This window comes from Palaemon carinicauda, chromosome 1, assembly GCF_036898095.1.
Source record: "Palaemon carinicauda isolate YSFRI2023 chromosome 1, ASM3689809v2, whole genome shotgun sequence".
Classification (NCBI taxonomy): domain Eukaryota; kingdom Metazoa; phylum Arthropoda; class Malacostraca; order Decapoda; family Palaemonidae; genus Palaemon; species Palaemon carinicauda.
Window position 1 is genome coordinate 85,960,454 of NC_090725.1, and position 26,962 is coordinate 85,987,415.

The 26,962-nt window shown below is 41.4% G+C and overlaps 1 protein-coding gene across 8 annotated transcripts in view; it reads left to right on the forward strand.

Annotated features, from left to right (window-relative positions):
- The window catches only part of LOC137649512 (uncharacterized), a 169,979-nt gene that overhangs the window by 113,561 nt on the left and 29,456 nt on the right, over positions 1 to 26,962 (forward strand). For all 8 annotated transcript variants that reach the window (XM_068382541.1, XM_068382515.1, XM_068382521.1 and 5 more), the window contains 3 exons: positions 5,503 to 5,635; positions 8,422 to 8,516; positions 16,425 to 16,514. In XM_068382541.1, the coding sequence (XP_068238642.1) occupies positions 5,503 to 5,635; positions 8,422 to 8,516; positions 16,425 to 16,514 (318 nt within the window). The remainder of the gene's footprint in view (positions 1 to 5,502; positions 5,636 to 8,421; positions 8,517 to 16,424; positions 16,515 to 26,962) is intronic.

Consider the following 26,962-nt stretch of genomic DNA (forward strand, 5'->3'; position numbering starts at 1 on the left):
GCATGCTCTGCATACAACATGCTCTACATACAGCATGCTCTGCATTCAGCATACTCTGCATACAACATGCTCTGCATACCTTACCGCATGCTTCTCAGTCACACATCTTTGGTTGTTGCCAACTCACTAGACTGTCAAGCAGTTTCATAACGTTGCCTTCTAGTCTGCTGCTTTTGCACCAGTGAAACCCTCACTGAGAGAACTTAGCTTTTCTAGGATATGGTCCCTGTAGATGAGAAAGTTCTTTTCTCCCTCCTTCTGATATTCCCTTGAGGACTCTGTCATTTGGAGGGAGCCTTTAGCTGCGTAGCCTCCTATGGACTTTTATTTAAGCATAACATGCTTCCAGGGAAGGTAATGGTTCCACTTCAGTCGCTAATCCCGTCTGTTACCACACCTGCTCCCATAGACCTTGAGCTGTGTTGCAAGACATGCAGTCCAAGCTTAGTCCTTGTTAGAGGATTTTTTGTTTACGGAGTCAATGTGTCACGGGGAAGACGTTCAACAACCAGCAGAAGTGACTTGTTGTGACGCAGTGCGGCAACCTCAGCAACCCGATAAGGAGTTGTCTGTACGACCCAGACAGTCTAGACAGATTCGGGTTGTCACTGTACTTCCTCGCTTGCCCATGGTTGACAGTTCACAGACTGTGCAGCAGTACCATGATCTTGTGTCCGGCTCCGTCAGACGACTGGCTTTTAAGAGCTCCCACAAGTCGTCGCTGTCTAGAGATTTTCAAATGGACTATGGATCTGACCAAGGAACTGGGCCTCCTGGTCAATTTTGAGGAGTCTCAGCTCGTCCCATCCCAGACCATTGTCTCCTTGGGTATGGATCTTCAGAGTCGAGCTTTTCGGGCTTTTCCGTCGGCCCCAAGGATCTTCCAAGCCCTAGAATGCATCCAGAGCATGCTGAGAAGGAACCGATGCTCAGTCAGGTAGTGGATGAGTCTAACAGGGACACTTTCATCGCTGGCCCTGTTCATCGTGTTAGGGAGACTCCACCTCCCCCCCCTTCAGTATCATCTAGCTGCTCACTGGATAAAGGACATGACGCTAGAGACGGTCTCAGTTCCTGTTTCCGAAGAGAGGAGGTCTTCTCTCGCGTGGTGTAAGAACAGCTTTCTTCTCAAGGAAGTCTACCTTTGGCTGTTCAGAAACACGACCGCCGTCTCCTCTCGGACGCATCAGACACGGGCTGGGGTGCGACTTTGGACGGACAAGAATGCTCGGGAACATGGAATCAGGAGCAAAGGACACTTCACATCAATTGCAAGGAGTTGTTGGCGGTTATTCTGGCCTTGATAAACTTCAAGTCCCTCCAGCTTAACAAAGTGGTGGAGGTGGACTCTGACAACACCACAGCCCTGGCTTACATCTTCAAGCAGGGAGGGACTCTTTCGTGGAAGTTGTTCTAGATCGCAAGGGACCTACTCATCTGGTCTAAAGATCGAAAGCTAACTGGTAACGAGGTTCATTCAGGGCGGTATGAATGTCATGGCAGATCACCTCAGCCGGAAGGGTCAGGTCATCCCCACAGAGTGGACCCTTCTCAAGAATGTTTGCAGCAGACTTTGGGCCCTGTGGGGTCAGCCAACCATAGATCTGTTCGCTACCTCGATAACCTAGAGACTCCTGTTGTATTGTTCTCCGATTCCAGACCCAGCAGCAGTTCACGTGGATGCTTTTCTGCTGGATTGGTTCCATCTCGACCTGTATGCATTCCCGCCGTTCAAGATTGTCAACAGGGTACTTCAGAAGTTCTCCTCTCACAAAGGGACACGGCTGACGTTGGTTGGCTCCGCTCTGGCCCGCGAGAGAATGGTTCTTAGAGGTACTGCAATGGCTGGTCGACATTCCCAGGACTCTTCCTCTAGGAGTGAACCTTCTAAGTCTACCTCACGTAAGAAGGTACACCCAATCCTCCACGCTCTTCGTCTGACTGCCTTCAGACTTTCGAAAGACTCTCAAGAGCTAGGGGCTTTTCGAAGGAGGCAGCCAGAGCGATTGCCAAAGCAAGGAGAACATCCACTCTCAGAATCTATCAGTCTCAAGGGGAAGTCTTCCGTAGCTGGTACAAGACCAATGCAGTTTCCTCAACCAGTACCACTGTAACCCAGATTGCTGACTTCCTGTTATATCTAAGGAAAGTAAGATCCCTTTCAGCTCCTACGATCAAGGGTTACAGAAGTATGTTGGCAGCGGTTTTCCGCCACAGAGGCTTGGATCTTTCCACCAACAAAGATCTACAGGACCTCCCTAGGTCTTTTGAGACCTCAAAGGAACGTCGGTTGTCCACTCCAGGCTGGAATCTAGACGTGGTCCTAAGGTTCCTTATGTCATCAAGATTTGAACCTCTCCAATCAGCCTCTTTTTAGGACCTCACATTAAAAACTCTTTTCCTCGTGTGCTTGACAACAGCTAAAAGAGTAAGTGAGATCCACGCCTTCAGCAGGATCATTGTTTTCACATCTGAAACAGCTACATGTTCCTTGCAGCTCGGTTTTTGCTAAACGAGCTTCCTTCACGTCCTTGGCCTAAGTCGTTCGAGATCCCAAGCCTGTCCAACTTGGTGGGGAATGAACTGAAGAGAGTACTTTGCCCAGTTAGAGCTCTTAGGTACTATCTAAAAAGGTCTTAACCTTTACAAGGACAATCAGAAGCCTTATAGTGTGCTATCAAGAAACCTTCTTTTCCAAGTTCTAAGAACTCAGTTTCTTACTATTCAGGCTTCTGATTAGAGAAACACATTCTCATCTGAAGGAAGAAGACCTTGCTTTGCTGAAGGTAAGGACACATGAAGTGGGAGCTGTGGCTACTTCAGTGGCCTTCAAACAGAGCCATTCTCTGCAGAGTGTTATGGATGCAACCTATTGGAGAAGCAAGTCAGTGTTCGCATCATTCTATCTCAAAGATGTCCAGTCTCTTTACGAGTACTGCTACACCCTGGGACCATTCGTAGCAACGAATGCAGTAGTAGGCGAGGGCTCAGCCACTACATTCCCATAATCCCATAACCTTTTAACCTTTCTCTTGAATACTTTTTATGGGTTGTACGGTCGGCTAAGAAGCCTTCCACATCCTTGTTGATTTGGCGGGTGGTCAATTCTTTCTTGAGAAGCGCCGAGGTTAAAGGTTGTGATGAGGTCCTTTAGTATGGGTTGCAGCCCTGTATACTTTAGCACCTTTGAGTTGATTCAGCCTTCCAAGAGGAACGCTGCGCTCAGTAAGGAAGACGATCTTATTAAAGGCAGAGTAACGGTTCAAGTCGACTTCCTTACCAGGTACTTATTATTTCATTGTTATTGTGGATAACTGATTATATGAAATACGGGATACTTGGCTATCCTTTAGTCTTGTACACTGGTTTTTCACCCACCCCCCTGGGTGTGAATCAGCTACATGATTATCGGGTAAGTTTAATATTGAAAAATGTTATTTTCATTAGTAAAATAATTTTTTGAATATACTTACCCGATAATCATGATTTAATTGACCCACCCTTCCTCCCCATAGAGAACCAGTGGACCGAGGAAAAAGTGAGGTGGCGTCAACAACAAGTACTGTAGTACCTGGCCACAGGTGGCGCTTGTGAGTACACCCCCTTCTAGTATAGTGATAGCTGGCGTATCCCTCCCGTAGAATTCTGTCGGGCAACGGAGTTGACAGCTACATGATTATCGGGTAAGTATATTCAAAAATTTATTTTACTAATGAAAATAAAATTTTTTCCAGAAAACATTAAAGTACAGATTAGCTACCTCTAAAAACAAATCGGATATTCCCCGATTTAAACATTTAAGATATTCTAAGACAGATAAATCATTGTTTAATTAATCATATCTGTATTTATTTTAGACTTTGTCACTAAAGAATTATACATAACCCTTATAGTAGAATCTGCAAAATAATTTATTTCTAAAGCTGTACTCAAACCTGCTAATCCTTTGAAGCCTTTAGGCATGAGTGACAATTTGTCACACTCTACAGTTGACTATCACAGGGTTGATTAAAGAATGTAGGTAAGATACAACATCTTAAATATACTTTTAAAGATGGAATATCACACATGATAAACACTAGCCCTTAAGGCTTTAAAGGATAGGTATTGACCAAAGGGGAACCTGATGATAAAGACAATGATAGCATATCCAAAACTACTGCTACTTTTGCTTTCTTTTTGGGAGGAAATTTAGATGAATTCAGTAAAGAGAGAGGACATTAATTCCATCTTAGACTGAGTAGATGTAATTTCTCTTAGAAATAAATCAGGATATAACTCCAAAATCTTGTTGATAAGTTTAAGAAAATGAGATTCCTGATCATCATCTGACTGAATGTGCTGCACATTTGACTTTTCACGATGTTCATAGCTTGTTGAGGAAAGGACATAAACTACAAGAGAAGTAATGAACAATAAAGAATATTTTAAGAGCAGTAAAATTAAAATGGGTCTTTTATATATAGACTATTAAAACTTAAAAAAGCATGAGGAAGAGAAATAAGATAGAAAAGTGTCAGAGTACTTATATGATTTTAATTCCCAAACCACTAGTATCCCCCAAGTTAACAGGCTTAGCCTTAATGAGGGTGAGCAGCAGGGGAAGAGGAATCATGGGTATCTAACCTCAAACTAACACTTGTAAAGCACTACACTTGCTACATCAAATGAGTGTAGAAAAGAAATGCCTCGGCAATATGTGCACAGAAGTAGGATCTAATTTTGCCAATATTAGCCTATTTCTTTGTGATCTACATAAAATCTCAATATGGAAGATGTTTTCTATTCTGGCTATAAAAGTGATAGAAAATATTTAACATAGCTTTGTATCAGACACCATAAATAGACCTCTGACAAAGTTACAACTGACCAGGTCTGGGATGTGGAGAACAGTGATTAGTAAAGATGAGGTTAGCTGGGGAAGGCTTTGTTTACGCAAACACACTATATCCCCACTGCATATTTCAGGTTGGAATAATGAGTTTTATCTTGATTCTGGAAAAATATTTAATTCTTATTTTGAGTTTTTCTTTTGGTTAAAATAAATAGCACATTAATATGTGAAGTTTCATTGAAATAATTATTGGTCAGAAGTGAAAATATAAAAGTGGTTTAAAAGCTCTAGATATTAGCTTATCAATAATATTAAAACTGGTTATGATTATCAGTAGCTTATGCATCTTCCTTTCACATTTTTATATTTTTTTTTTCGGTAAGTTTTATGGAATTGAAGGGTTACATTACTTTGTGAAGATGATTCTCTGTACCTGATAAAAATCTTATAGATTTTAGCTGTTCATGAGAATTTGTATTTTATTTTAATTTTCAATACCAATAGAGAGATTATTAGTTATTTTCATATTGATTTGACAGATTTAGACCAAGGTTAACTATTGAATAGTTTTCATCTGATTTTCAGGAACACAATTGTTGATATTTTCCTATTGATTTGACAGATTTAGATCAGGGTTAACTATTGAATAGTTTTCATCTTATTTTCAGGAACACAATTGCTGATAAAGTTCTCAAAACCACCAGAAAGTTTTGCTGTTGGTTTATCAAGGATTAATTGTATATATTGCCTGACAGATCTCTTTAGCCCATGGCTGTTAAAGATTGCCACACAGAATATAGGGTAAGTAATCTTATTCCATTTGCAAATTGTTTTTGTTAAATTTTTTCAACAGTGAAAATTAACAATTCCACTAAAGTACTTTACCTTAGATTTTTGACCAGTACCATGTGTTGCATAATGGTTGGTGACATAGATTTATTATAGTTTAGAAAGTTATGAAAAGCTTCAACAAGCATAGTTATTGATCTCTTTTTAAGCAAGAGAGGAAAACTTGTTTCAATGATAGATATATATTCATAGAACAATGCTTATCAGTTTTCTTGTTTGGGCAGGATTTCCCCTCCCCCCCAGAAGTAGGTGTTACAGGTTATATTGTCTTGTGTATCATGCACTTTGTGCTTGAAACGGGACTAATTCTTCATCTGTGCCATTTATCCATGATCATTGGGGGCCTTTTCATCTCCCATTCTCATTTGCCCAAACCCTGTTAATCTGAACACAGCATCATAGAAATCCATTTCAGCCATGATTCTCGGCAGAACAGCCTCACTGGGCACAACTGTACTTGTACCTAGCCCATTTTTCTTGGTAAAAGTTTGTTTTAGGCTTCATGCAGGGTATGGAATACCCAGGGTTTGGAGTACCCTTTAAATGTATCGGGTGTTTTCCTTTGTAGTTTTCAAGTTACTTAAATATTAATTGGGATGTTTTCTTCTGGAATTGCCTTGTCTGTCAGTGGGAGTAGTTTAATTGTTTTCGTGAAAGTGTTTTGTTTATATGTTTGGAGGAATTTTGTTAGTTTACATTTCCTTTTTAAGTTCTGTCTAGATACTGTAATTACTGATTGCATTGTGTCATGTATAAAAAAATTCTAACGGTAAAATTTCTCTTTTCTACACTAGCTTGATGTTCATATTGCTTCTTCTCCAGAAGCTTGGTATAATAGACTTTTACCCGTAAAATTTTTAAAAATTCCCATTTTCTTCCCATCAATAAACACCAGCACTTAGTAAAGGAATGAGCATTCTGGCAGTAAGTGGTGACTGATGTGCCATTCTCTTGGTCTTAATAGTTTCAAAATCAACATTATCCCTATCCTCTCAACACAAGCTAGTGGGGAGGAGGGTGGGCATGTGTATGATTATCGAGTGAGTAAAGAAATAAGAAATTTTATTGATTTTTTAATTTTTATGAACTTCTCATTAATATGCTACTCATTAAATTTGGCAATTACAATGTGGTGATATACTTTTATTATTGTTACTACTAGCCAAGCTACAACTCAAGTTGGAAAATCAGGATGCTATAAGCCCAAGGGCTCCAACAGGGAAAAATAACCCACTAAGGAAAAGAAATAAACTAGATTAGAAGGAATGGGTTAAGAATATAGAATATTTAAAGGTCAGTATCAACTTTAAAATGATTGTCATATATAAACTGAGGACAGATTACTGTCAGCCTGTTCAACATAAAAATATTCAATGCAATTTGGAACTTCTGATGTTGAACAGATTCAATTGCCTGATCAGAAAGATAATTCCCCAATCTAATCACATGTGGGATAAAACTTATAGAATACTATGTAGTGTGGAGCCTTATGATGGTGAAGGCAAGACAGTTAGAACTAATTGCCTACCTAGGACTATGAACAGGATGACACATTCTGGGAAGATCTAAATGCAAAGGATGGGGATGATTATATAAAACCTTATGCAACACGTATAAAGAACTAGTTTTGTTATAACAACTGTATTACAAATATCATACTGATGTTAGGAGTAGCCTACATTTAGGACTGGTCATTATTTGATAAATTTACTACATCTGGGGGTATTTGCCCTATGGCTTATGATTATCATTGATGAAAATTCTCTCGCAAACATAAGGGGTTCCAAATTGTTTAAGAACCTCAAATGCTCAATTTTTCACAGCAGAATGCCTATTTGTTAACTTGCTCCAAAACTGCTATGTCCTTATACACATCAAAGTCCGTTCTTGCTTTGTTGTCCGCTTGTAACTGCAATTTCAAGTGTAATAAAACCACAATGTTTTGCAATGGTTTTAAATGGAAACTGCACAAAATCCAAAGATAACGGATGCTAATGCCAAGTAAATAGGTCTACCTGAACAAATAATACGGTACCTATAATCTTACGGTAATAATTTTGATTATAACTTAAAACAATCATTATTTATTCATTTTTTGCCGAGTACTACTAACTGTTACTATAGAAACCATTACATTTAGCATACCTGGTAACTCTTGGGTGTTTTGTACACCCATTCCCAGGGGGTTACCTCAAGTGACCCCACTGACCTTATGACCTGTTTGACCCAACGTAATTAACCTCTTGGGGTTGTGACCCCTGATTTGAGAACCCCTGGTATAGTGTTAAGAAAAACTATGAATTATTATTTCAATGTTGAAGCTAAAGGTTTGTAGATACATATTGGCATTGACTCGTAAGTTTCAGAATAATTAATTTTAACATCGATTCCTTTTTTTTAAGTAAAATTTTTTTCTATATGTGAAACCATTACTGCATAGATAAAAACCATACTGCACCCCAACTGGGCCATCTTAAGTTTATTAATTAACAAGATTAAAGTATATTTTTTTTTCCTATTTGGACCTGGTGGAACCAGATGTGTATGCTCACGCCTACTTGGAGTAGCCGGTGTTCTTCGTCTAGGATGGGAGTGGTTAGAGATTGAGGTAGATGCATAAACAGCTGTGCATAAGTAATGGTTTTTTTGTAAACTAATTTTAAACGCTAAAGTTATTATAAACCTGAAATGTCAACTATTTTAGAACCCATAGCACTAATTATTAATTATTTTATCAGGTTTACTTTTAGCTATCAGGTAATGACTTTTAGCAGTTTCCTGGTTTTGGTTGGTGTACTGTACCTGTTCCATACTAACCATAGGAAAGATGCATGTAAGTATACTGCTAGTTAACAAAGTCTGGATTACTTCACCTAAAAAGTTTAATCCATTCATGTACCATTACCATGTAAGATTGAATACATACCATAAGTAGCCAGAAGGCTGAATTGCATTATCTTGCGTATAAGACTAGTATATCTCTACCTCATGCTTGTAATTCCTAGAACAATATTTCTGTGCAAAAATACCATCAGGAAAATACTTTTCCTTTTACTTTTGTGGGGTAATACAGGCTATAGTACTTGTAATTAATGATACCTTATCTTTTTGGGGGCTTACAAAATATACCGTAGTTTAGACAGCAGCTTACAATCATTAAGTAAAAGGAAAAAGATGAAAATTTTTGCTTTTCAGAGTGAAGTAAATCCATTGACATGGTATTGTGTGCTTGTAATGTAAAAGGAGCTTCTTTGATAATATTTTTGCAGACTAAAGTGAACAATTATTTTTTTTTAAATCTAATTCTTGCTGTATAAATAATTGAGGATATTTTATTAGTAGTTAGTACCAACTCTTGCATGGTAATTCCCAAAGGTAAAAAAGGAACTTTTGTGTTTGTAGTCAAATTACTCCTCTGGTGTCTTTAACAAAAGTTATGTAAGCATTAATATACATTTTTACTTTGATTTAAGAGTTCAATTCATTCTGGGAGTGAGCTCGCAAACCAAAATGCTGGTAAACTAAACCTTTTTTCCCCATAAGACTCAAAGGATATACACTTGATGCATTCCACATGTCCATTAATACACACTGAATACACTCAATTTTATTTGCGTTATAATGGAATATAGTGGAAAAATTATAACCATTAACTTCAGAAATGAGATTTCATGATTCACAAGAAAAATATAAATATTGACAAATCAACTCTACTTACTTTGGAGGAGGAGGAGGAGGAGGAGGAGGAGGAGGAGGAGGAGGAGGAGGAGGAGGAGGAGGAGGAGGAGGAGGAGGAGGAGGAGGAGGAGGAGGAGGAGGAGGAGGAGGAGGAGGAGGAGGAGGAGGAGGAGGAGGAGGAGGAGGAGGAGGAGGAGTCTTTTTCATAAACACTTTTATTGGGAATTCTCTCTTGAATGACATTCAGTATCTATAACTGAATTGTTTTCTGGAATCTAGTTCTTTTTTTTTTTTTCTCCACAATTATGTTGTTTTGATAAGGAACCAATCTAGTAAAAACTGCTTTTGCTTTTTCTTTTTCTTTTAAATGGTAAGAAAATGAGTCATTGCATTGTCAATAGATAGATTTGCTGCTCACCCTACAGAAACCTTATCTGTGTGATGAGTTTCTACAAAATTTGAAGTTAGATGTTTGTTATTCTTACCCTCTTCCCCTGTTGAAGTCTTATCCACATTCTCTTGATGTTTCACCTTATGCAGCTCCAATACCATTGCTTTTTCACAAATATTATTCTTGTTTATAGTAATTGTATGACCTTCTAACTACCTCACCAATTCAGATAAGCAGAAGCCTTTCATCGTTAAAACATGTTACCGTTGATGCCTTGACGTCAGCACTGATTTTGCATTGTTTAATGTTTTTTTTATCATCTTTATTGTTCAGAATTTTAACTGTACCAATCATGGATGTTCTAGCATGAATGTACAGTTTTTGCAGATCGGTTGGACATGTACATTGTTCATGCTTTGCAATAATTTCATATTTCACTTCTGTAATCTTTTCCTTTCCTCATAAAATCTATCTTAATCATCTTTTGGCTATTTTCATGAAACTTTTAACTTTGCAGTGCATCACAAATTGTCTTAAGAAGTGCAATAGTGATCACAACTTGACTAAGAACATAAAGTCACAACTGAACAAAAATTCCAAAGACATATAAACAAGATGATTATTATATTATTATTATTATTACATAAGCTACAACCCTAGTTGGAAAAGAAAAATGTTTTAAGCCCGAGGGCTCCAACTGGAAAAAATAGCCCAGTTAGGAAAGGAAACAAGGAAATAAGTAAACTTCAAGAAAAGTAATGAATATTCAAAATAAAATATTTTACGAACGGTAACAAAATAGAATTAGATCTTTTATATACTGTATAAACTATAAAAACTAGATAGTGTGCGCGAAAGTACCCTCAAATAAGAGAACTGTAACCCAAGAAAGTGGAAGACCATGGTACAGAGGCTATGGCACTACCCAAGACTAGAGGACAATGGTTTGATTTTGGAGTGTCCTTCACATAGAAGAGCTGCTTACCATAGCTCAAGTTTCTCTTCTACCCTTACCAAGAGGAAAGTAGCCACTGAAAAATTACATTACAGTCGTTAACCCCTTGAAAGAAGAATAGTTTGGTACTGTAATTCCAGTTTTGTCAGGGGGTTGAGGAATGAGGAGAATGTGTAAAGAATAGGCCAGACTATTTGGTGTATGTGTAAGCAAAGAAAAGATGAGCCATAAACCAGAGAGAGGGGTCCAATATAGTACTGTCTGGCCAGTGAAAGGATCCACTAACACTCTAGCGGTAGTATCTCAACATATTAGTGCTGCTTGGAAAGTGGAAGAGTTAGGCTCTGAGCAAAAGAGAGGTGCTAGCTAATGCAAAAAAAAAATAAGGTAAAAAATCTGTGAACACTGCATGGGTGGCGTATAGGTACTGTGACTGATCTCTGTGCATTGCATGCATGTTCTATTAGTACTTGTCCACAAAATGTGCACATAAAAAGGAAAATTTTTGCTTGAAGACTAATACAATGCTTGTAAACCAATTTGAATTTGTATGCTCGTATAATGATTTGCTTGTCTTCAAAGGTACCACTGTACTTAAGATTCTTTGCAGTGTCCCCTTAGTTATTTGCTGTACTTACTATACTATTATACTTGCAATTACTCGTTATCATTTAAATATCAAACTTCTGTAGCATTTTCTTATTTGGAAAAATTTTTGTAATTAAAAGTACTGTTGAAATTTCACTTTAAATTCTTGTTACATTCATATAACTGTTTAAACCACCTGATTCCTCAATGGGATGAAATTTTTATACCAGTGAATAGTTATATTAATTATATTACAAATTGATGTTACTGTATCCAACATATATTTCCTATTTCTTTAACCATCTTCTCCAAAGTGTGAGCTACTAGACCTTCAAAATAAAATTGTCTCCATTCCCTATATAATTTTGATGCTCTCCTTTTTCTTAATGTGGTTTGTGTGTGTGTTTTAATCTATCATCTTTGATAAATTTATGAACTTTCCAAAATATTTTAGGTCATCAAAAGTGTACAGTACATGTAATAATCATCGTTGTCATCTGTGTATCAAAACTATATACAGTAGTACTAATATCATAATGTAGTGTATATACCACTCCTTAATTAAAACTTCTTGTTTATGATAATTGGTGAAAGATATAATGCAAGACGATGATTCGTATGTCATAATGCTAAGTAAAACTGTCGTCTGTTTGCTTACTCAATACAGACTGCTTTAACTGACGTGTAATCCTCATAACAGTGGATGATTATGCAATTGTTCTGTATAAAGATTTGGTTGGGGAGGAAAAAATATCAGCAGAAATTTAAAATACGCAAATTTACAACCACGTGAACATCGAATTTTTGACATTTGCACGAACTTTTATCCAAGTGAATTTAAGTATCACAGTATTATGTAATGTCAGATATTTATGAGCTTCCTCAAATTTTCTGTTTAAAAGTTTTAACACTTTCCACCATTTGACATGGTGTCACAAGTTAAACATGTTCATGTCATTTGTAAATGCAAACATTTTAGTGCCTTATTAGCCCAAGAGGGAACAGTTTGCAGTTCTTTGGCTACTTCTGTTGTAGATCCCAATCACATTACTGTACCATGCGGGCTGGACCTTCCCAGGCAACCATGTTGGAATCTTTGATATTTCAAACCTTATGTGATTTAGGTGGCATTTTAAAGACTACATTGTTTACTTATTTTAATAGATGCAAGCTGAGGAAGGTTGTGCCTACTAATACTGTGCTGTACAGTATAAGTGAAATTTAGAAAATTTCAGTTGATAACATTAAAGGTTATTAACTATGTTAGTTTCAAGTCTTTATTGCAGTATATTGCTTTGGATTTATTAGCTTGTTTTGAACTTTGTCGTAATCAAATCTTTTCTTATTTAAGAGGGATCTTATGAATATAAACACATTTGGGGGAACCTTGAATTAGTACACATCAAAGTACCTGAAGCTCTCAAATCTACATTTTAGATAGTTAAAAAACCGCTACGAGATTCTTGAAAATTTAGAAGACCAAAACAGTAATGAAACTGATCTTGAAAACTTTAATAACATCATTATCCCCCTGAAAGAAGTAGCAAAAAGTTCCAGGACACAAAACCCTCCGACAACAGCAAATTCTCGGAAGACACAAAGAACCTCATGAAAAAACAGATCTCAAGCCCTCATTAACAGTCCGGGAGAAAATTGAAGCAGCAGAACTAAACAAAACTATACAGAAAAAGCAACGAGAAGACCTTCGCAATAGAACAACAAAAATAAATGAAGATGTCATCAAACAAGGCAGAGGATTTAAATCAGCAAAAAGAAAACTCGGCCGAGGGAAGCTGCAATTCACTGGGGTGCTAGAAGCAGACGGATCCCTTACAACCAACCGTGATGGTATAGCTAAGCGAGCAAGAGAGTACTACCAAAAGCTTTACTCCTCAGAAAGACCCCTTTACCATCTTCGTGAAAGAGCAAATCAACACCTATCTCATCACTTTCCAGAGATCACAGCAGGCGAGGTGCGACTAGCTGTCAAGCAAATGAAGAAGGGGAAAACATCGGGACCAGATAACATCACGTTAGACCTAATAGCAGATGCTGATGAGCCAATCCACGTCAGACTGGCGCGAATATTCAATGAATGTCTGAAGAAGAGCAAAACGCCAGAAGAGTGGAATAAAGCTATCCTCATTCTCCTCTACAAAAAAGGCGACCCCAGGGACATGAACAACCAACGGGTAATCAGCTTCCTTAATGTTATTTATAAAACTTACACCAAAGTTATCACCAACCGAATTGTAGGAAAGCTTGATGAAAATCAGCCAAGGGAACAAGCAGGCTTTAGAAGAGGCTACTCCACAATTGACCATCTACAAACAATAAATCAAATCATTGAGAAAACAAATGAATGTAAGATACCACTAGTAGTAGCACTTGTAGATTACACCAAAGCATTTGACTCTGTTGAAACTGAGGAGGTCATGTCAGCGCTGGAAGAACAGGGAGTTGACTCAGTTTACATTAATGTACTCAGTCACATCTATGACCATGCATTATCATTTATTCGCCTCCACAAGGACTCTGAACCGATCCAACTCAGGAGTCAGACAAGGTGACACTAGCTCACCCAAACTGTTTACTGCCTGCCTGGAGAGAGCTTTCCAACAACTCAACTGGCAAGAAAAAGGAATAAAAATAGATGGAGAATATCTAAGTCACCTAAGATTTGCTGATGACATCATTATCATTGGTCACACCAAAGAGGAGCTTCAACATATGCTCACCGAGCTAAATGAAGCAAGCAAATCAATTGGCCTCCACATGAACTTCCAAAAGACCAAAGTCATGAGCAATAAATATACTGAAAATGCAGATGACATACATGAAATTGAAAACCAACAAATTGAGGAAGTGGACCACTACATCTACCTAGGACAACGAATCTCTCTATATGACGCCTGTAAAGAGAGCGAAATAAAAAGAAGAATAACCCTCAGTTGGCAAGCGTTTGGAAGACCCAGTACAGTGTTAAAAAATAAGAGGATTCCTATCATCTTAAAAAGGAAAGTCTATGATCAGTGTATCCTCCCCGCTGTCACCTATGGGGCCGAAACTTGGAATCTAACAAAAAAGCTTTCCCTTAAATTACGAACAATGCAGAGGGCACATGAGAAAATTATGCTAAATCTAACATGGAAGGATAGTAAAACAGCTAAATGGATACGTCAAAAAACTAAAGTAATGGATATCCTTGAAACAATTAGCAAGCTCAAATGGAACTTGGCGGGGCACATTGCCGGGATGACAGACAACAGATGGACATCACGAACAACCTTCTGGACACCCCGAGGATACACAAGAAACCAAGGAAGACAAAAAACCCACTGGCGAGATGACTTAGACCAACATAAGCAACAGTGGCACAGAATAGCTTGGGATAGAAGTCTGTGGAGGAACCTGGGGAAGGCCTACATCCAACAAAGGACTTTTGAAGTCTGAAATGATGATGATGATAATGAATTAGTACTGTATCTACAGTATTGATAAAATTGTTTACAAGGAATTATCAATTGAGACCCTCTCTTAGCTCTTCCCTTATCCAAGAGATTCAGCAAATTGAATATTATTACTTTTAATTATACTGTACAGTAGTATGTTTCTGGCTTAATGTTAGCTTAATCCTGGCAGTGTTTATTAGCCTCTTAATCTTAACCTTAGTAAGGATAGTATTGAGGTAGGATTAGTGTATTTATTCAGCTATTTCACAGGGGCTCTTTAAAATCTTTATTTAGACTATTATCACATATTTAAGGGGGAAGGATGATCCCTTCCTGCTACAACTGGGTACTGTATATGACCATGAGATGAGGAGGCTGACTGGTCAATAAGCTGTTCTTACAGGTAGTTGTCCTTCCAAATTGTTCTGATGTGGGTTATTGGAAGAAGAGAGAAGAGAGGTATGATAGAATCATGTATTATGTGAATATCTTCCTCTCGAGATTGGGTAGGCTCACTTTAGTAGTTATCATAACCTTTGGCTCGTTAGACCATATGATGCTGGGTCTAGGATGGACAGTCATCTGTCTTATTAAAGTAAATACAGGTATCTTAGATATGTGGGTATTTGTGTTGTGAGGCTTTCTCTCTTAGGTGGACTTTATAGAAAAGGGTTGGGAGACTGTAGCCCCTTCCAAGAGTTTATAATTAGGATTATTTAATTTAAAACTACTGTATTCTATCACAAATGAGTGTTATTAATCAAGATGCACGTGTGTTGAATAAGATAACTTGGCTAACCTGAATGGGGCCATGAATGTTGTCGGGTGCATTACGATCTTTCTGCTGATTGGAGCAGGGCTTGGGGCCCTGAAAAATGTTTAATTTGTTTGCACATGGAGAAAATATTTTTCTCCGACATGTAATCCTCATATAATGAATTGAAATTGTATGCTCATATACAGAAATACATGTACTGTATTTATGTTACTGTACTGTATGAGCTGTAGCAGTTGAATAGAGGAGATTATTGAAAATCAACATAGAGGAGATTATTGAAAATCAACAGAGTAAGCAAAACAAAGCTAATGGTTACTAGAAAGAAAGCTAATGAAATGAAGTCAGGAAAATTAATATTTTGATTATTTTAAGAAAGATGAGGTAAACTATGTACTGTGTATTGTACAGTATGTAGCAAATTGTCAAAAAAGCTAAGTCCCTAAATAAGCATAAGTTGTTTGTGTTCTTGTATGACATGTGCATATGAGGAAGCAAAAGGAGTTGAAAACCCTTTTCTGATATCCTGTCTTAAAAAAGGTGGATTGTGAATCGGTAGTTGAAAGATCTGTAAGAAAGAGGATAGCTGTAGCACAGATACATGAAGATAACTAGACTATTAATAATATAGAGAGCAGAGACAATGGGGTATGCAAGGGCAGTGCTACTCTAAGCATCAGAAAGAATGCATAGATAGAAGAATGAGCAATATATTAATTTATTGCTATGTATTGTATAGTTATGTAAGTGAGGATACAATCCATAAAAGTTTTTATTTTATATATTACAGAGTTCTGTGCTTACAATTGACCAATTCCGTACCTTGTCAAGTCACACATAAATATTCTTTTCATATATTGCAGCTTCTGTTTAATTGTTTTTTGTGTTTTTTAATGTCACAGGTCGTCAATATGAGATGAACGTCTTCAAGTCATTTCTTAGTAAATTGTTCCTAAGTATCCCTGTGGCTCTCCTGCTACCAAGATTTCAATGTGAGTTACATGAAAGTATTTTGTTCAATTTATTCAAATTATACTGCATTATGTTGTTGATTCTTACTAGAGGGAGGAAAGTGCTTAAGGTAGTCACCGTGGAAGTATCAAGCCATGCTCCACAGACATTTCATCTTGAACACATTCAATTTGTCTCTCCGTCACTTTCAGTCCCCGCAACTGTGATTCATACATCACAGTTGGTATAATAATTTTATTATATTGAACTCTTTACATTCATCCCTAACCCTCTATTCTTTACCACTCCCTTCACTACCCCAACACTACATCCTTCATTCACTGTTCGATGTATATCTGCTTCCACTCCACCATTTGCAGCAACAACAGATCCTAAGTACTTAAACTGATCTACTTCCTCGGGTAACTCTCCATTCAACATGACATTCAATCTAGCACCATCCTCCCTTCTCTTGACCTTACTCTTTGCCCACATTAACTCACAACTTCCTTTTCTCGCATACCCTTCCAAGCTGTCACTAATCAACACAGATTCTCCTCTGAGTTTGCAAACAATGCAGTATCATCTGCAAACAACAACTGATTTATCTTCCACTCACGATCACTGTCATCTATCAGTTTCAATCCTTGACCAAGCACTCGAGTATTCATATCTCTTACAGCTCCATCTACAACCAAATTGAGCTATGGGGACATCACACATCCCTGTCTCGGTCCCACTCTCACTGGAAACCACTTGGTTGCTCCATTTCCTAGCCTAACGCACACTTGTCTGTCTATGTATAAACTCTTCACTGCTTGCCACAACCTTCCACTAATTCCATATACTGTAATCTCATCACATTCCACATAGCTTCCCTAACAACTCTATCATAAGCTTTCTTGAGATCCATAAATGCAACATATACCTAGCTAAATATTTCTTGCAAATCTGCCTAACTATAAAAATCCTATCCTACATCCCTACCTCTTTTAAAACCCTCTTGGACTTCTAAGATTGTATCCTCTATTTTATCATAAATCCTTTTGATTAACACTCTTGTTTCATCTAGTGTTCTCTTCAATTTCCTTCGTAATCTCTCCCATTCTCATCACTGGCATCTCAAACCCGCAACAGCAATTATATCTGCTTCTCTATTATCCTCAACATTCAGCAACCTTTCAGAAATATTCAGCCCACCTTTACCTTGTTTCGTCTCCTTTCAGCAAGCTTCCATTTTCTTCTGTCACTGTCTCTTCATTCCTTTGTCTACCCTTCCTTACTCAATTCATATGAATGACCCAACCCATAAACCCACCTCCAGTCAGCCAACCTCTTTGCCTTGGCTATATTGCATTTTACTTCTACATTTTTCTCTATATCTTTCATACTTATCTGTACTATTACTCTGGTTTCATTCTTCAAATGCCCTCTTTTTCTCTTCCACCTTCATCTTCATTCTTTCATTCCACCACTCGCTACCCTTCCTCATGCTCCCTCCAACAATCCTCTTACCACACACATCACTTGCAAGCCCAACAAAATTTTCCTTTATCAACTTCCACCCCTCTAGATCACAAGTTTCTCTCCCTTGTCATATGCCACTTCCAACTTTTCTTGATATACACATGTTACCTCTGGTATTTTCAACTCTTCCACCATCATAACCTTCCTTTTACATACCCCCATTCTTTTTCTCCACTCTTTTGCGATAACTAATTTTGTTTCAACCTAAAGATTGAGACACACCAATACCCCTAAACATGTGCACATCTTTCAATCTTCCAAACACCCTTCTTGTTATCAACACACAATTCATTAATGCACTTTGACCACTTCCATTTGCCACTCCTACCTCTTCTTGAAAAAACTGCTAATCACCACCAGCTCTTGTTCAACACATCTAGCAATATCTATGCCATACTTTCCAATGACACCTTCTACCTCTCCAGCACCCACTCTGGTATTTAAGTCACCCATCACAACTACATGATTCTTTCTATTCAGTCCTCCTAAACAGCTAGATAACTTATTCCACAATTTATTCCGCTCTTATTTTTTTAGCCACAACTTGGCTTGTACTCCCCAACAAAAGCCCAACAATCCCTACCCAACTAAACCTTAGCCACAACATTAACCTAGGTGACACCTTCCAATCCACTACTTTAACTCAGCAATAAAGCCACACCCTCTCTTTCTTATCCCCTTTCAATACCACACTCAAGTCACTTCACCAAACATCACTTCCCCCTTTCCTTTTATCATTCTCACACAAGGCCAATACATCCATTCTTCTATTCCAAAACAAACTTCCAATCTCCCATCTTTTACTGTTGTACTATATTCAGACACTCCAAAACTAGTGTAGGGATCAGAAACTCTCCCCTAATTCCTCCTCTTTGATATCTCACAACATATGGGATAAGTTGGCGCTCTTCTAATTGTTATGCTCCCAGAGCCACAGGAGTTTAGAATCTCAAAATTATAATCTGAAGATAGTTCATTTGAGGAGAAAGAGTAATGTAATAGCTAATAATCTTTTTAAAGGTTTTGTAGAATGATAAATGAGTTTGTCTTTTCTCTCATCGTTATGAATGAGTTGAGCAAGATCCATTAATTTTTTACAGCACTAAAGTATGAAGTGAGCATGTTTTGCTGATGCTGATATGGAGCATAATACAAAGTTGTTCCCAATTTTAGAAATAAACTTAGGAGTTTTCTCTTAACAAAATAAAATCATATTTGTTCCGACACAGAGACTTACCTCGAAACACTTTCTTAGGAGGTTACTGGTAACTCCTCTCAAACGACCAGAGTTTTGTGTAGTTTACCCTACCCCCATGTTCTATAGTGACCTGATTAGCGGGAGAGAACGTGACCTGGGGGCAATGCCCGATGACGGTCGCGTGGCTTTGAGCTTGACCCGCCAGTAAGTTTTCTGGTCGCGTCGTGTTCACATGCCGCTCCTCATTTCTCTGTGCGACCCCCTTTGAGTGCGTTACCATGTGGTTACCACATGGTCTCCATTCCTTCATGAGTGATTAGTGCCTTAACTGTGTTCTTTTATGATCGTTCCTTTGTGCTTTTACTGGCGTTTTAGTGCTTTCCCTTTACATTATACTTGTCTAGCAATCTTTGTGTTGTGCTATGGAGCACGATCGCCGTTGTCCTGGGCCTAGAGCCGGGAAATCGTGTAGGGCTTTCTTGTCAAAGCCTGTTCGCCGTTAGACACGTGTCCCGAATGTGCCGATTGGAGCGAGGTCCAATGGGTGAAATGCGGCACGAAGAAGAAGGAGGCTTCTAAGAGGTCTCCTAGGGAAACTAGCTTGTCTTCCCCTGCGACGTCGGCAGGAGAGGGGTCAGGTAGAGTGCATTCTTCTTCCCCTACCCAGAGTAGGGGACGAGGTAAGTCTTTGAAGTGTAAGAAGTTGGTGCCTCTTTCCCAAGGGAGTGATGTTGTGGGGGAGTCTTCTTTGTCCAGGGCAGATCAGGCGCCTGCAAGTAAGTGTGTGGGGGTCCGAGGGACGCGACTCTCTCTCGTAGGGACCGTGTCTCGGCGGAGGACCCCATGTGGCCTAATAATGTTCCATTTTTTATCACCAGATTAATGGGTAGAGGCCTCAGGCGCTTCAGCTACGGAAGGATCCGCTGGCTTGGGATGTACCAAGGACACCTTTGAGGTCCCCACTGGACATGGAGGAGGGCCTATGCTAGTCCTTCCCCTTCATGGCTCGTTCGACGGCGTGGTTACCGGCAAAGCCATCAGTTCCAGAGAGTTTTCTTCTGCCATCTACGTCAGGATTATGGCGTAGCCCCAAGAAGCCACAGTCCAGTATGAGGTCGCAGTACGAAGGCAAGTCAGACTCATCGGGGCGCGATCCGTCGGGCCCTTCGAGCGTGGAACGTCAGAGACGACACAGGAGGAAGAGGGATCGATCTGTGTAGAGGAACTCCCCTTGCGGTCTCCCACAGGACCTCGGGACAGGAGAAGTCCCCGTTCCCCTCCATAAAAGTCAAGAGCCTCGCCAGAGAGTCAGCCGATGAGCGGAGGTCCTCGTCTTGTTGGCCTAAGTCCCGTCCTAGAGCCACTCCATCCGCTCAGCGGAGGGAACCGTCTTCTAGGATGGGCAGCCTCGACAGGTCTCCCCATCGAGATGATAGACGGGGACGGGCACCTCCTTCGAACTGTTTCACGGAAGAGCCCGTCCGTCGTCCAGGACCTCGAGGAGGATGGGTCTCGATCCCAGACAACAAGCTGAGGGACCTAACTAGGACCTCAGGCTTGATATCTAAGCGAGCAGGAGACAGTCCTCCTAGAAGGGCCTCCAAGAGCCTCGCCAGAGAGTCAGCCAAGGAGCGGAGGACCTCGTCTTGTAGGCCTAAGTCCCGTCCTAGAGCCACTCAATCCGCTCAGTAGAGGGAGCCGTCTCCTAGGATGGGCAGCCTCGACAGGTCTCCCCATCGAGATGATAGACGGGGACGGGCACCTCTGTCGAACTATTTCACGGAAGAGCCCGTCCCGTCGTCCAGGACCTCGAGGAGGAAGGAAACGTCGGGCGAAGAGGGTAGAATGAGTCGAGGGTCCCGTCAAGGTCCCCGTCGGATAGGCGTAAGGCCGCGAAATAGATTACTCTACCTGACTAGTGTAGGGAGTCGCTGTTTCGGAGGGGCAGCCTCGTCGAGCCAGCTCATATGAGCGGTCGACAGGGCGGCTTCCTCCGTCGGGCAACCCCACGGAAGCTGCTTCCCCCTCGAAGTGAGACAAGGAGGACGGAGGTTCTCGCCTCCACGGCAGTACCCATCCTCAGTCCACAACCTAGGGCGGAGGTGCCCGTCGCCACAGCTCAGTCCAACGGAGGACTCCACTTACAGGGTGGAGGCCCTCGTCGCCACGGCAAGACCCATCCTAGCGGAGGACTCCGCCTTTAGGACGGAGGCCCTCGCCACCACGTCGATGCCCGTCATAACGGAGGATCCCGCCTACAGGACGGAGGCCCTCGCCACCACGACTATGCCAGTCATAACGGAGGACTCCGCCTATAGGACGGAGGTTCTGGATGCCACGGCAATTCCCGTCCAGTGTAAGCTCAAAGTCCTGCCTACAATCACGAGCTCTGTAGGAGGCTCTCCGGGGCAGCCTCGACTAGTCAGCCCGCGGAAGGAGTCGTCGAACACCTTCACGGAGGAGCCCGTCCCCTCCTCGAAGGCTCGAAATGACGGAGGCACCCGTCTCGCCTGGAAGGGCTTAACCGCGAGCCTCGTCAGAGCGGAGGGACCCGTGCTGACTCTACACGTGCTCGTATCCCTCCGTGGCACCCCTCCACGGAGGAGCCTGTCCCTTTATCAAAGGCTCGTTAAGTGACAGAGGTGCCCGTCCCTACGGAAGGTCTTAGCCGCAGGTTCCGTCAGAGCGGAGGTGCCCGTGATGAATCTACACCCCATCGCCGGACGGAAGACTTGGGTACGGACGCGAATCTTGGAGGGTGATCTCCTTGATAAGAGACACAAATTGAGCAGCCACTACCTCAAGAAGTGGTGGACTGGCGCTCTGGCCTTAACAGGATTATAGAGGAGCTTATCCAGAAGAAGGCATCTTTGGCTCCTTCCGAGGAGAGGGACGTAAAGTTGGGCGTACCCATATTGATAGGTGTTCACTCGCATAGGGACATCTCCAAAGGTCACAGTTCAGCCAAACTGCTATAGGACCTGAAATCACAAAGCAAGTATTATGCCTTAGAAGGACGTCCACTTGGGGCTAGCGAGAGGATGTCCTAGTAGGGGTAGGACAAGGTGCCCCGGAAGACCGGCTAAATCTCAGTTGACCCAAACCAACAGAATGACTTACTTGGGAATAACCCTGGATTCGTTACAGGTCAAGGCCTTCCCCATACATAGACAGGCTGGACAACCCGGACCAAGTTCTCCTTCCCTTCCTTCGAGGACATCCCAGAAGAATGAAGGATGGGCAGAGGTTGGTAGGACATCTGGTGTCCTTAGAGAAGCTAGCTCCACACGGGTGACAGAACCTAAGGAGGGTTCAATGGAACTTAAAGGAGAATTGGAACCAGACACGTTCCCCGGACAAAGTGGTGCCAGTCCGGCAAGAAACCAGACAAGCCGTGGAGTGGTGGCAGGATCGGTCACACACTCTAAAAGGGATGCCGATGTCCTCCCAACCTCCGAAATCCGCCAGTTTACAGACGGGTAGAAAGAAGGAGGGGGAATGCACTTCCGGGGAAAAGGACAGCGAAGGGGACTTGGACAGAAAGGGAGAAGTCCCTACACAGAAATGTCCTAGAGATGAGAGCGGTCCAGGAAACCTGCAAACATTTCACGGAAGACTTGTAAGGGAATTCAGTGGCCCTGATGTTGGACAATACAACCGTGGTTGCATACATTAAGATACGAAGGGCCCGTGACCATGCCTCTCCCCAGCGCAGGACAGAGGAAGTGGTTGGTGAGACGACGTCGGCGATGGAGGACTCCGCGTATAGGAGGGTACTCGCCTTGATTAAAAGCTACAATAGCCTGGTGGAACCCGTCCCACAGGAGGTGGAGGCGTGGACTTCAGGCTTGAACAAGTTTCTAGCCTACACCGCCCAGTAGAAGTCCTCACTTTCCCTTCCTGAGGCCAGGAACGTGGGAAATGGAAGAACCCACATAGACAGAGTTATAACCCGCAATAGCGATCCCAGCACAGGCTATAGAGCGGCGAAACTCCTGCAGGGAATTAAGGCCCAAAGTAATTACCACACGTTGGAAGGTAGACCAAACGGGGCATGCAAGACAGGGGAAACCCTGGACATCCTTTGACAGGGCTTCTCAGACGGAAGGGCGTCATCAGATGCCACCTTCTTCTCCCAGTCCGAGTCCGCTGTTTCAGAGGGAGGGCTGAGATCAAAAGAGTTGTGCGATCTGGCCCTTCAGATCCTGGATTGGGAAGGAGAAGAGGAAATCAACCTGACAGCAAGCTTCATTCTGGGGAAGAACGTCCTAGCAGACGGCCTCAGCAGAACGGGACAAGTAGTAGCGTCGGAGTGGTCCCTGCACCCACAAGTGGCAAGCGACATCATTCAGGTGTGGGGGCCCCCGGTAATGGATCTGTTTGCAACGAGATTGAACGAACAACTCCCCGTATTCTGTTCACCTGTTCCAGACCCGAAGGCGGCATTGGAGGAAGTGTCTCTACACAGATAGGACGACCTAGACGTGTAAAACTTTCCCCCCTTCTCCCTAATAAGTCAAGTCCTCAACAGGGTGAGGGCAGCAACCAACCTAAAGATGACTTTGGTAGCGCCTTTGTTGGCCGGAGAGAGAGTGGTTCGCAGACCTAAAGAGTCTCGCCACTCTCCCTCCCTGGACTCTTCCCAACATACCAAACCTATGGAGACAACCACATTTTCAGCGTTTTCACGAAACCCACAAGCCCTTCGTCTTCGCGCCTGGAGGTTATCCAGCGCCTCCTGAAAAGACAAAGGTATTCAAGCAAGACAGCTAGGAGGATGACCCTTTACCTGAGGAAATCCTCTACGGCCGTCTACCAATCCAAATGCACGATGTGCGGTAAGTGGGCAAGGACAAGAAGATAGAACCCTTAGAAGCATCCGTGCCCATTATAGCGGATTTCCTGGTCCATCTCAGGGATAAGTTGGCCATGACAGTCCCAGCGCTTAAGGGAGTTCGAGCTGCCCTTGGTCAAGTTTTTCTCCTGAAAGGCATAGTTCTGGGTTCTTCAAGACAGATGTCCATGCTCATCAAGGCTTTCGAGCAATCAGGCCCCTTCTGCCCCGAGAATCCCGAATTGGGACCTGGCAAGGGTTCTGGATATGCTCCGAAAAACACCATTTGAACCCTTAAGAGACATCGTAGACAAGAATCTCACATTCAAAGCAGAGGGTGAGCGAGCTACAAGGATTATCGTATGAGGTGGAGCACTCTAGAGGATGGAAGGAGACAACCTTTAAGTTAGTCCCCTCCTTCGTCGCCAAGACACAGGATCCATCAGTTTGGGTTCCGAGGTTTGAGAGCTTTACTATCCCAGCAATCCCAAATGAAGGAAACCAGGAACATTTGAAATTGTGCCCCGGCAGGGTGATTAGGAAGTATCTTAAAAGAACGGCGAAGCTCCGCCCGTCTATTAAGAACCTCTTCGTTTCCTGGGGTAAAATGAAAAAGAACATCTCCAAGAATAGTTTCCTTTTGGGTCAGACAAGGAATTAGACAAGCTCCCTCAAATGAGGGGTGTTCAGTGCCAAGAGAACCCAGGGCTCATGATGTTAGGCACCTCCCTTGCATCTGAAAAGAACATGTCGGTAGCTCAGGATCTTCGAGCAGGAACTTGGCCTAACTAGTCGCCATTCACCGATCATTATCTCAAGGACGGTACGAGGAAGTCCCGGGATGGGCTTTCGATCGGGCCGGTCATCTCAGCTTTCAATTCGGTTTGATGACTTAGGCCCCTGGCTCGATAGTGAACCACAAATAATCTAGACACAAGTGGGCTTATTTTTCGCTTTCACCTTTTTCCCCCTTTCTCTCGTACTATCAGTCGTCCTCAGAGCTATCGCTCATTAGACAAGCCTCAAGAATCGCCAATATACATCAAGCACAACAAGGAATATTTGGAAGGGTAAGTGTTATAACACACTTAATGAGTCCCTTGCGTAGTTTATCCTACTGTCCATCGGGGTCTAGCTCTAGGAGGCACTCCCACCTCCTAAAGCGTAAGTCTCCTAAAAGTGTTTCGAGGTAAGTCTCTGTGTCGGAACAAATCACAAATTTTAAGTAATTTGTATTTTTCCTAACATACTTACCGAGAAACACTTTCAAGTTATGGCCCCCCCAACCGTCCCCGCAGTGCCTCACTGACCTCAAGTATTATTCCTTACATAAAACTTACTGCCGGGTCAAGCTCAAAGCCACACGACCGTCATCGGGCATTGCCCCCAGGTCACGTTCTCTCCCGCTAATCAGGTCACTATAGAACATGGGGGTAGGGTAAACTACACAAAACTCTGGTCGTTTGAGAGGAGTTACCAGTAACCTCCTAAGAAAGTGTTTCTCGGTAAGTATGTTAGGAAAAATACAAATTACTTAAAATTTGTGATTTTTTTTTTTGGGGGGGGACATGTCATGGGTAGATGCATATGAATAAGAAAACTGTATCTCTTATCCAAGAGAAAAAATCCAGCTAGTGTTTGGTCAAAGAATGCATCACCTTTATAACTGTTTTCAGCACTTTGGGGGCAAACAGAGCTTCGATGAATATCCTTATCTTTCTGCAAGTGTCACTACGTGTGCTGTGCTTTCGTAATATGGTACCACAAGGGGGCCAAATTGCACCAGAAAACTTGCTTTGGAAGCTTCTATGGCATGACTGAAGTGAGCACTTTGAAGAAATTAAGAAAACCAAAGGTCGGACAGGGTTAGGTTCCAATAGTCCTCCCTTCAAAGAACAAATGCCTATCCAGAGTTATGTCGTGTTAGTAACGAAGAGAAGCAGCTAACCCTTCTGTGACATTCTTAAGCCTAAAGTCACCACTATACTAACAATATTTCAGAAATTGCATATAGCATGCCAACTGTCCCTTTAAGCATTTTATTGCTCTTACTTTCTAGATAGTTCCTCCTATCTTGAATATCTTGAATTAATCTAAGCCAATGAAAGTAAAGCAACAGTATCATTAATTTTCTTTTCAAGAGGCATGGAATCTTGAAGGGAAGAAAATGGGAAATTTTTAGTTTCTTTGGATAATGTTGATATAAACCAAGTATCAAGAATTAAGCAATGTGAACATCAGGCGAGTATAGAAAGGTTTTTTTAATTAAAAATCTATTTTGTCTTGGTGCAGGGTAAATGCGGAAGCATTAATACGGTATTTCAATTTCTAACCTTACCCAACTAATACTCAAATTCACCATCACCCTGTATATACTGTAGCAGAAAATTACCCAACCATAAAAAACTAAATAGATAACTTTTAAAATTTGCATTTTTTCATTATTTCTTTCATATATACACCGATAAATACAATGTTTGAATGTGCGTGGATGTAGTACGATAGAGAGTAAAAGATGTGATTGTGCGAGACAAAGATAAAAGCTAAAGGTGAAGTGATGTTTGGTGAAATGTCTGGTAGAGTGTCTGGGATTGAAAGGGGAAGAGCAAGAGAGGGTGTGGCTTTGTTGCTGATTAAATGGATGACAGGTAAAGTAGTGGAATGGAAGGAGATATCATCTAGGTTAATGTGGGTAAGGGTTAAGTTGGGTAGGGAATGTTGGGCTTTAGTCAGTGCGTATGGGCCAGGTTGTGAGAAAAGTGAAGAGGAGCGGAATGAGTTCTGGAATGAATTAACTAGGTGTGTAGAAGGACTGGGTAGAAGGAATTATGTAGTTGTCATGGGTGACGTAAATGCTAGAGTGGGTGCAGGAGAGGTAGGAGGTGTCATTGGGAAGTATGGCGTACCAGGTGAAAATGAGAGTGGTGAGA